Raw genomic sequence first — 11,391 nt, 5'->3', positions numbered from 1 at the left:
GAGCAGCCTACAGGGGAACCCTGACAGGGTTCCAACAGGGTGACAAACGCAGCTGTATTTTACAAGCTCTTTTCAATGCAGAGCCTGGCAGAAATAATTTCTTTAAAAAAACAAGTTTCCCATTTCAATCAAAGAGAAAGGAAAACGAGCGTATTTCCCACTCACTGCCAAAGAAAATAAGAACAAAGAAAACGTCCCTAAAACTAGTTTTCATCTAAAAGCCTAAGTAGCAGGGGTAATTTTGCTGCTCTCTTTTTCTTTTTGGTTTTGGTCTGACAGTGTGAAAGGTGTGGTCCCAGGGAACACAAAAGAGCCCAGATAATTTAAAAACTCTTTTGCTTTACCACACTAAAAACAGGAACATAGAGGTTTTTTTTTTTCTTCTTTTTTTTAGGAACACAGAGTTTCATAAAACCTTGATTTGAATGCAAATGGGGAGCAAGCTTACGGTTTCTCCTTTTAAGTTTTCAGTGAATCATGACCTTTTAGGACTTTTAGAGCACCCGGCATGCAGGGGGCAAGGTTTTGGGTGACTGGTTGTCAGAGATGAGTAGAGCAGTTGGGAGCCTGTTCCTGGTCTCCTGGGAGCTGTGCACAACCAATCCCCCCAGGTAAGAGGGCTTCCTCTGCTCTGAGCTTTCACCCCCACGCACACAAGGATAGGGAGGGGGTGGTTGCAGAGCTCTTATTACATACAGATCTATTCTAGCAAATTTTTCCAGCCTGTGGTCACTATCTGGGTGAATACATGGGACAGGCTGCACATGTAAGTAGCAGTTCTCTATATTTAGGAAAGCCAAATGACCAGAGCTCACCAGAATTTCCCCCTATCTAGGGCTACCATTTTTCAACAAGCTTAACATTTTAAAAACAGCTAGCCCAGGAGCTATCACTGGCTACACAGAGGAAGCCCATTAGCTAACTGCATGCTTTGCAGGAAGTGGTCAGACCCTATGTCCTAAGGAGGGCCATGTGGCTGTGTCTCTCACGACCCAACTGTTTAACCTCTCCCCCTTGCCCTAGAACACACAACCATGCCTACTCCTGAGGCTGAAATGGCCTTGGGAGGGATGGGGCTAGGAATGGGCCTGGCCTTCCGAGGGGAGTGCATAAAGCAGGGACTTTTCAGGGACCACAGCCTAAGCCTCCTCTGTCATTTATAGCTCAGCCTGAGTTTTCAGGCCGTTCCCTGGGAGGGGTGGATAACATGGGGAGTGGAAAGGAGAGGTATATGAAAGCCCGAGCAGAGAGGGGGTGAAACCAGCGGATGAGGGCCGTTTGTCAAGACCCAGGAATCCAAAACTGTCCTGGCCCTGACACAGCTGAGTCTCTATTAGCAGCTCATTTTCCCAAGTTACGTTTTGTTTTCAAATGCCAAGCCAATTGAATGGACTCACACTAACACAATCTTGGACATTGCATTCACCTTCTCTGTGAGTGGGAAGCCTCCTAAAAGCCCCAAATCTCTTCTCCGGTGTTTTGGGCTTAGAACAGCATTATATTCAACCCACCATCTTTCTAATCCCCTGTATACTTGAAGCTGGAAAAATGCTTTCCTTGCTCAGTATTCTCTCAAATACAAACATATCAAATTCCAGGTGGAGAAAAAAAAATCCTCAGGTCTTAGGATACACGAATAAATCCAGTTAGAACAGATGCCTGATCGGAGCCCCTTGCTGGAAAGTTGAATGAACTTTTATCACAACATGGATTGTCACAGAAAACGGAAGTAGCCAGAGGTCAGGTCCTCTATGACAGGCACACGGACACAGGCGGGGAATACAGCTAAAAGGAAAGAAGAGAAAAATGAAACAGTGTGAGGCAGGGATACAGGTTCTCCAAGTAATTGTTCATGTTGGAAATTTTTGTTTTGTAAAGGTTTAATGAGATAAAGTCATATACCATACAAATCTCACCCATTTCAAGTGTACAATTCAATGACTTGTAGTACACTCAGAGTTGAGTGACCATTATCACAATTTTAGAAAAATTCATCACCCTCACTAAGAAACCTGCACCTATTAGCCATTACCCCCCAACCAACTCACCCACCTGGCCCTAGGTAACCACTGACCCACTTTCTGTAGATTTGCCTATTCTCAACATTTCATATAAATGGAATCACACAATTGTGGTCTTTTCTGTCTTTTGCTTCGCATCGTGTTTTTCCAAGGTTCATTCATGTTGTAGCATGTGTCAGTATTTAATTCCTTTTTACAGTTGAATATTATTCCAATATACACATAGATCACATTGTATTTATCCATTCATTTGTTGATGGACATTTAGGTTGTTTCCATGTTTTTGGCTATTATGAATAATGCTGCTACGAACAACTGTGTACAAATTTTTGTTTGGATGTATGTTTTTATCTAGCTTGGTTACATACCTTGGAGTATAATATGTTTATTACATGGTAACTCTATGTTTAACCTTTGGAGGAACCGTCAGATAATTTTCCAAAGTGGCCACACCATTATGCACTCCCACCAGCAATATATGAGAGTTCCAGGTTCTCAACATTTGTTATTATCTGTCTTTTTGATTAGAGCCATCCTGGTGTATATGAAGTAGTATCACACTATGGTTTTGATCTGCATTTCCCTATGACTAATGATGTTAAGCATCTTTTTATGTGTTCACTGCCCTTTTGTATAAGTTCTTTGGAGAAATATCTATTCAGATTCTTTATTTTAAAATCAGGCGGTCTTTTTATTATTGCATTAAGAGTTCTTTATGTATTCTAGATACAATCCCCTTATCAAATACACAACTTGTTAGTATTTTCTCCTATTCTGTAGGCTGTCTTCTTACTCTCTTGACAGAGTCCTTTGAAATACATTTTTAAACTTTAAGTCCAATTTATTCTTCTCTTTTTATTGTATTTTTGGTGTCACATCTGAGAAACTATCGCCAAATCCAAATCATGAAGATTTACTCCAATGTTTTCTTTCAAGAGTGTCAGTTTTACTTCTTACATTTAGGTCTTTGATCTATTTTGGGTTACTTTTTGTATATGGTATGAGGTAGGGGTCCAAGTTCATTCTTCGCATGTAGACATCCAGTTGTCCCAGCACCATTTGTTGAAAAGACTATTTTTCCCCCCACTGAATGGTCTTGGCATCCTTTTTGAGAAATCACTTGACCGTAAAGGTGACTCTTGATTCTATTACACTGATCTATATGTCTATCTTTATGCCAGTACTACACATTTTGATTACTGCAGCTTTGTAGTGAGTATTGACATTGAAACATGTGAATTCTCCAACTTCGCTCTTCTTCAAGAATGTTTTGGCTATTGAGTCCTTTGAATTTCCATATGAATTTTAGGATCAATGTGTCAACTTCTGCAAAGGCAGCTGAGATTTCACAGTGGAAATTGCTCCATACTCCGGAATTTAATAAACAATGAGATACTGAGATCCATAAAATGTTTATCTTCATGTAACTTGCTTATAATGGCATATTAATTGTGTACCTCATTTAACTTATAACACAGTATAAAAACAAAACTTTTATTGAGGGACATCAGAAGCCTAGCAGAATCTTGTGATTAAACACATGAACTAGTTTATAGTATTATTTCTTTTGTGGGGAAGAATTTCAACTAAAAAATATATATATATATATAGTGTAGCAAAACCTCATGATTTTACCTTAGGTTAACATGTTTACTTTTATTTTCACAAATGCTAGAGTGTGAAAGTCTACACTTTCAGATTTTTTTAATTGCGGTAAAACATAACATATTGCAAGAGACTTTAAAAAACTAAATAAAATGCTATGAACAAAGAAGTAGCACTAAGTGTTGCCAAGATTTAAAAAAAAATCTGAGCTGATTTTGGTATTGAATGTGGGAGAAGGTTACTTGGACAAAGCAAAGGTTACTTAGGCCTTTCAAAATAAAGGTACCACTATGAATTCAGTCTCGGAGGCCAGTAGACTGCATCCCTAAGGTGAGCCTTTGAACATGTGCTGACAAAAGCCCATCCTTTTGTCTACCTGGAGCATGGGTGCTGAGGCCTGCTGACAAATGCATAGCTATAAGGGCTGTTCCTTCCCCTGTGATCCCAAGAATAGCACCAAGTTGGGTGGTTCTTAACCCTGACAACTTTACAAGGCTGGTGTGAAGATCAAATTGGATAAATACATCTACAGTGCCTAACGAGCTCTCTAGAACTGGCAGTCAAGACTCCACAACAGAGCTTTTTCAGCTTCATAGGTAGGGCTACCAAGTGAGGCACAAATAATAGCTAGCTAATATTTATTCAGAATCTATCAAGTGCTTTGAAGGTTACCATCTTATTAAATCCTCACAACAACCCTATGAAGTAGGTACTATTATTATTTCCATTTAAGGATAAGGAAACTGAGGCACAGGAAAGTTAAGTAACACACCTAAGGCCACACAAGATGTTGGTGATGGAACTAGGATTCTACTCAGGTAATCGGACTCCAGATCCTGTGCTTTTATAGTCATTTCACCAGTCTCTGGGCCTCTACTAACTTGTTTCAGTGAACTGCTCTATTCTCAAATCAACTCAACTCAACTACCAGTTGCTGGGAGATGAGAGGAAAAAGGTGGTACATGAATCGCCCCATGTCCGTTTTCCATACTTGGAGATGCAGCAACTGCCCTGCTTAGTAGTGTTTAAGGGTGTAGGCTTTACAATGAAGACTAGGCTTCAAATTCTAGCCAGGTGACCTTGGGTAAGTTAATGTAAGGTCCATAAACCTCAGTTTCCTCATCTACAAAATGAGGATACTACTCGCTTCATTGCATTGCTGTGACAAGTAAAATCTAATATTAAAGTAAAAGCCTTGGCATTGTGCCCAGCCATAATAAGTGCTACAAAAAGAAAAATTATAAGCCAATAGATAATTTGATCCAATCTTGAATCACAGTTGAAATCACAGGCCACTAGTTTCTGGGGCATTAAGGAGAAACTCGAGAGTGAAGAAGTTGGAGATGAGGTACTTTTAAGAATGCAAATCATTGGGTTTTAGTTCCTATCCTTTGTTTAGAGAGATAAAGTAAGAAAGTTGGAGAATATTTACGTATGTTATCATACAATCTAAGTTCTTACCCCATTAACAATAAGACCAACTGAGTGAGTATCTAAAGACAAAAGTGAGGGTGTAAAATCAGTCAGTAACCCCCCCACCCCCGCAACTCGCCTGTTTTCGTAAATAAAGTTTTATTGGAACACAGCCATACTTATTTACATATTGCCTCTGCTGCTTTTTGCACTACAATGGCAGAGACCCTGTGGCCCACAGAGTCTCAAATATTTACTATCTGGCAAAAGAAGTTTGCCAACCTCCTATTCTAAAATATGAAGAAATACTTCATCTTTGTTTTCTCCATCACACGGAGTAGGAGGCAGACATCTCTTCCCATCCTCCCAAACCACCAAGTGAGTGTCTAGATGCAAAAGAGACAAACCACCAAGTGAGTGTCTAGATGCAAAAGAGACAGCACTCCAGTGTGAAAGAAACCAAAATTTTCAAAAGGCCAGGAGGAGAAAAAAGCTTTATAGATGTGGGGGGGGGGGATATTATCATTAAGTAACAGGATTTGCCCTGCTTTAACATTACTTTCTGTCCCTTAAACTGATTTCAACTTCAAAGGTCCATTATCCTCTATTTGAAATCAAATGAGTTCTTTACAAAGAAGGAACAAACACGGAGCTGCTGGCCATTCAAAAGCCAGGGACCACAAAAGCTCAAGATGGGGACAGCCTGGCAATCACAACAGTCAGTGCAAAATCTGCATTTTATTAAAGACATTTGGGAAGATCCATTCAAAAATACATTGTGCTCAGTAAAAATTAACCATTTCATGCTGATAATTAAGGTTACCACGGAATAGATATTTGTATAATATTTACAGCAACAATAGAAATTTTACAGAAGTTTAGAATGGAATACATGCCAGAAAAAACTTGATAAGATGTACCAACACATGATACAAAGAGTTATATAAACACTTTACAAATGGTTCATAATTAGCTTGTGAGGAATTTAAATATTCAACACTTTAAATTCAGTTTGGATTCAAAAATTAAAAAGGTTAACACCACGTCACACCCTTGCCACAGTAAAAAGTATGGAATTACACTCTGTATTATGGATTATAAAGTCTGTGCAATTAAGAATTTCCACCGATTCTTCATCTACCACAAATTTGGATGTTACGTCATTCTGGCTTATCCATATTTTTAATTTCATGCATGAGCAGGGTTCTCAAAAATCACCCTGCCCTGTGTCTTCCCACATACCCCTTTTGAACTTCCTAGAGATTGAAGAAGCTCAGAACAGTCTTCTAAGTATATACAGAATAACTACCTGAATTCAAAATGGCACAAAGCAATTCTTGGAGATAGGAGTTAGGGGCAACTATTTTGTTTGGTTTTATTGTTTCTGTTAATCAATCCAAGTTTACAGTGAAAATTCACTTCTTGCAATCATAGCTTACCCCTCCAGCCTGACTCAATCAGTGACCAAAGAGGAAATAAGGAAAGGGAAATAGACTGAAATGACTATACTCAATTGTATATCTCTAGTGAAAATGGATTTTATACAAGCTTTGCTTTCCATTTTGGAAAATCTAAGCCATGGTGGAGAACTTAAAAGTTCTCCAAGAGAAAAAGCATCATTTTTTTTTTCTTCTTGAAACTCTGAATGCTTTGTAACTAGAGCTTTTGACAACTCTGGCGATAAACACTTTAATCCCCCAACAGGGACAAAAGTCAAGGCATCTACCTTTTCTATTCCTGGGTTTCATCTGATTAGCCCTGAAGCAGAGCACTAGGACAAGCTTGTCTATGCCTGAAATGAATCAGATCAGGCTTTTGGGAAAGTAAAATCCCAAACCAAAGGAAGTCCTGAGGAAATCTTAGCAGTCTGTCAAAACGGAAGGGATGGAGGAACAGATAAGGCCTCTTTCTCCCTGATACTCTGTGCTGGAAGAGTAGCAAACAAGGCAACTTCTAATCTGCATACAACATGGAAACCAATTTTTTTTTTTTAAGATTCCAAAGGAGGATCAACATATGACCCAAGGATCAAATGGGGTTCAGAGAGCTTTAACCTTGTGGGTAATGAAGGGCCTTAGAAGTGAAACCAGTTTCACTGCTGCAGTTCTCTGGCCCTAGAAATCCAAAGTGCAGACTACTACAAATTTTTTCTGGCAAAACAAAAGACACACCTCCCTCAAATTTGGGAGTAAACAGTTATCGAATGAAGATACAATGTAGGTCATGATCATCTTTAATATCCTATAGGAAATACACAGAAAGGTGGGCCAGTGCCTGGAGTGGAGAAAGGTGGAGTCAGGACCAGGCCTAATGCTGATGAATTAACAAAGCACTAAGGGAAATGAATATTCACGTAGTAACTGACTTGGCACAAGTCTATGATCTTTTATAGTACATTCAATTAAAAAAAGATAGAATAGAATAGGGCAGCAGGCCCAGAGTTTCCTCACCACCTTACTTCTACCACATTGTGTGTATACAGACAGACGAGGGACTCGTCCTGCCACGGCTTCATTTTCTTTCATTTACTCATGGTTTCAAAGACAGAATTTTTTACCCAGCTGATGAATCAGACTTCAAGATATTCTATATCTCAGCTGGTAAGATACAAAATGAAGAAATCAGAACCACTTACAAGTTTTTGTTTTGTAAGATGGTTCTTTAAGTCTCCGAGAGAAACTTCTTGTGAGATTCTGGCCCTGGAGATTAGCAGCAGGACACTTTCCTGCAGCCCCTTTTAAAGAAACCATTTTTTTTAAAAAGCATAAATCCGTTTTCTCTGCCTACACACTTTAATAGTGATGGACTGAAGGAGGCAAGGAAATATATCAATATGTTCTGACTTGGTTCAGTGTATCATACCACATCCCCAGCTCACAAAAGTAATGAGTCTGTGGATCTCAGTGCTCACATGGAGCTCAATATCCCACTATAATGTAGGAGGTAACGAACTTCTAGATATAAAAGCAGTGCTCTCCAGAAAAAAATGTTGTGACCAGGAGAGAATATGCAGATTTCTGAGTCCCAGCTGAACTCTGGGAATAAGTCGCAATGAGCGATTGCCCTTGCTGAAAGTTGGGTCACCACCAGGACCTAGGTGAACAGAAATGGACAGAGCCTTCTACACACTTGAAAAGTAATCCTCTGGCCTTTAAAAAAAGTTGTACACTTATCGAGTCATTCTCAATACATAGCTAGAAGAAAATAAATGGCTTTTTTCCTTATTTACTCTAAAAACTAGTTTAAGAAGTGAGGATATACTATGACGTTAACTAAGATAAGGGGTGCTGGGAAGGGAAAATGGGATAGCATTTTCTAGTGAAGTCCACTAATTTTCAGATTAGGAACATGCTAAACTGGCTAACTCTACAACCACAACATACTTTATAATACATGACGTGACTAGAAACTAACCAGCACAGCTCTGAGCTTAGAATTAAAGTACAACTGCATATGGCAAATCTTAAAGCAGGTTTTAAAACAGATTTAACCAAAGCGTACAGCACAAACACTCCTATAACAGCCACATCACAACCACCAGGAGAGAGTTTTTTGCTTCTAATCGGTCTGTCATATGCCAATATTTGTAAAGAGCTATTAAATGCCTTGAATAAAAGACAATGGCATTTTCTTTTGGGAGACACAGCTAAAAGCCATGGATGCCTTTGAGCAGTTGGTAAAAATCATGCCAATCTGCCAGGCTGCTGCTTGCTTCTAAATATAAGCCTCATGGCTCTATGAAAGATTTTCTAAAGATGCTGACCTAGAATCTAAGTCCTCAAACACCTATAAAGCCACTCTGGTCTCCTCCCAAAGGATGTACCTTTTAGCAGGCCCAAGACAATGAAATCAAACAGGATTCCAAAGATTCAAAAAAAGTGGTAGAAGATTCTTCCAGAGAATGTGATACTAAAGAATTCATACCCGCAGTTTCTCCAGTAGCCTGGAGAGAACAAAGACAGAGCCAAGCTCTGCAGAGCAGTGGGCTTAGAATCCAGTAGAGCAGGGTTTCTTAACCTCACCACTATGGACATTTGGGGCTGGATCATTCTTTGTTTGTGTGTGTGTGTGTCGGGGGGGATCCTGTGTACACAGGATGTTTAGCAGCATCCCTGGCCTCTACCCAGCAGATGCCAGTAGCACCTCACCACTCCCAGTTTCAACAACCAACTATGTCTTCTGACATTGTCAAATGTCCCAGGGAGGCAGAATTGGCCCTGACTGAGAACCACTGCTACAGAGACAGCTCACTTGAGCTCCTTGGGCTCTGAAGAGGCTAACCCTCAAGCTGAGACCAAGCAAGGTATAGTAAAAGTTCATTCAGAACTTCTGAGAAGTGAAGATGGTGGTAAAGTAAAAGTAGAAAAAGAGCAAAGCAGAGTTTCTTTTCAAAAGGAGATCGGCAATACTTCCATAAAATAAAGCAATTCATAAGCCTTCATTCAGTGATATTTTATCCCTTAGGATGTTAGGGCAGATAGCAGAATATGAACATTATAAATTTCCCTTCCTAAAGAAAACGCAGACTTGTGTGACTTTAAAATCATATCCTTCTTATCATGGACGGCAATTTTTGTGAGGTCAATGATTCATCAACCAGAGGAAAACAACAGTTAAATGCTAAGAGAGGGCCCATTAGTTTTGAGAGAAAACTTGACCATTCCCCTCGGCGAGCAGGAAGAGAATTATACATGCTAGAAATGCGGATTGTAGTTCACTTATTATAGCTTACTGAGGTCAATGAAAAGTCAGAATGGACAAAAGCGGAGAAGAGGATAAAAGAGCTACCTCAAAAACACTGGTTGAAAACACTGTAGATATTTTCTGGCTCAAATCTGGGAATGTACGAAAAGTATGTATTGACTCTTCATCAGTTAGGTTTACTTTGCTCTAGGTAGAAGGCAATTATTCTAGCCCTTCTTTGAAGAACCATCATGAATATAAATGTTCTGCAAACATCTGAGATCCCAGTGTTAGCAAGGATGAAAACATGGGAAACCAGCCCCTAGGTGACAACGAGCCTCAAATGCCACAGCATGGCAATGTGACTGCGCAGTTCCTAAGCGCACAGCACAGTGAGAAGTCTTTCCAGAGGAAAAAAATGTAGTTTCTGGTTTGCAAGGGGGGATTACAAGATATAGATCTAGTATGAAAAAGAAGAGTTACACACCCTTTTAGAGTCATTAGTATCCAGGCAAAAACTGCTAAGGGTTCACTTCACTTATATAACTGAGCAGCTTGCCTGGGAAAAGCCAGAATTCAGAGCTACCTAAAGAGTACTGAACTGGTGAAAGAAACAAGATATAAAAAGAACTGAAGAGCATGCAAACTACTGGTTTGAATCAAACTGTTTTAATGATAGTACCCAGTTGAGTTTCATTTTAGTGCCTATTACACTTATTAAAATCAAATAAAAAGCACCTTAAAATGACCTCTATATATAATCGATACACATCATTATAGTAGTTATATAAAAATGTAATATGCACACAATTTAAGATTCAAAGAAACTAAGACCTTTTCTTTATAATCTTTATAATCATCAGAGCTATCATTCTCAAAATCTTGGGGGTGAGGGAACAGTAACTCAGCACATTTCAATTATCGCTGACTTGATTCAGGGGCCAATGCTCTCAGAATCCTGGGACAAGTGATAAATATTGACAAGTTACCCCTTTGAGGGGTGAGGGTGGGGATGGGTCTTTAAAAATATTATTGCTAAGAGACTACTTCCAAAAGTTGAATTCTCTTGATAGATGGTATTGAGGTGATTTCCGTCAAGGATAGCCCAGAGACACGGGGCTGTAACCCTTGTTGGCCACAGGCCTTGATGATGCTTCGGAGTAACTTGGGAGTTGAAGGAGATCAAATGAGGGAAGGAAGTCCTGTTCTGATCATGTGTGTGTACTGATGTACATGATAACTTTGTTATAAATGGATAGTCCCAGGAAGAAAAAGTGAGCACAGCAATTTTCTCTACATCTGGAATTGCTTCAGGAGCCTTTTAAATATACTGGAAAGAGCAATTACAGCAACAGCAACAGCAACAACAGCAGCAGCAACAACAAAACATTTAGAAATAGAAATGCCACACACAGATCTCACACCCCACCAGCCAAGAGTCTCCGGTACAGCGCACAGGATTCAGGAGCATAGAGCTGGTTTGCAAGATCTGCAGACAGGTTCCTCTTGCAACCTAGGAATGTTCACTGGCAAATCTTTGGTCTACACTCTACACTAACACTAAGGAGAAAAGCATATTCTCTCTACAAAGACCCATGAGTAACCCTGGATCTATCCTCTCCTCAGGTGCAAAGAACGTCCCTGGATGCAAACAGGAGCCAACTGTGAG

General features: G+C 39.6%; 1 protein-coding gene across 1 annotated transcript in view; it reads right to left on the bottom strand.

Annotated features, from left to right (window-relative positions):
- Nucleotides 1–22: 22 nt before the first annotated feature.
- Nucleotides 23–11,391, bottom strand: part of CDKL5 (cyclin dependent kinase like 5) — a 215,800-nt gene continuing 204,431 nt past the window's right edge. The window contains exon 20 of the mRNA XM_055338179.1: nucleotides 23–1,785. Coding sequence (XP_055194154.1) covers nucleotides 1,715–1,785 — 71 coding nt within the window. The 3' untranslated portion in view covers nucleotides 23–1,714. The remainder of the gene's footprint in view (nucleotides 1,786–11,391) is intronic.

Source organism: Nyctereutes procyonoides, unplaced genomic scaffold (genome assembly GCF_905146905.1).
Source record: "Nyctereutes procyonoides isolate TBG_1078 unplaced genomic scaffold, NYPRO_anot_genome, whole genome shotgun sequence".
In the NCBI taxonomy this organism is placed as follows: domain Eukaryota; kingdom Metazoa; phylum Chordata; class Mammalia; order Carnivora; family Canidae; genus Nyctereutes; species Nyctereutes procyonoides.
The sequence above is the reverse complement of the archived record's forward strand: the minus strand, read 5'-3'. Positions and strand labels throughout refer to the sequence as shown.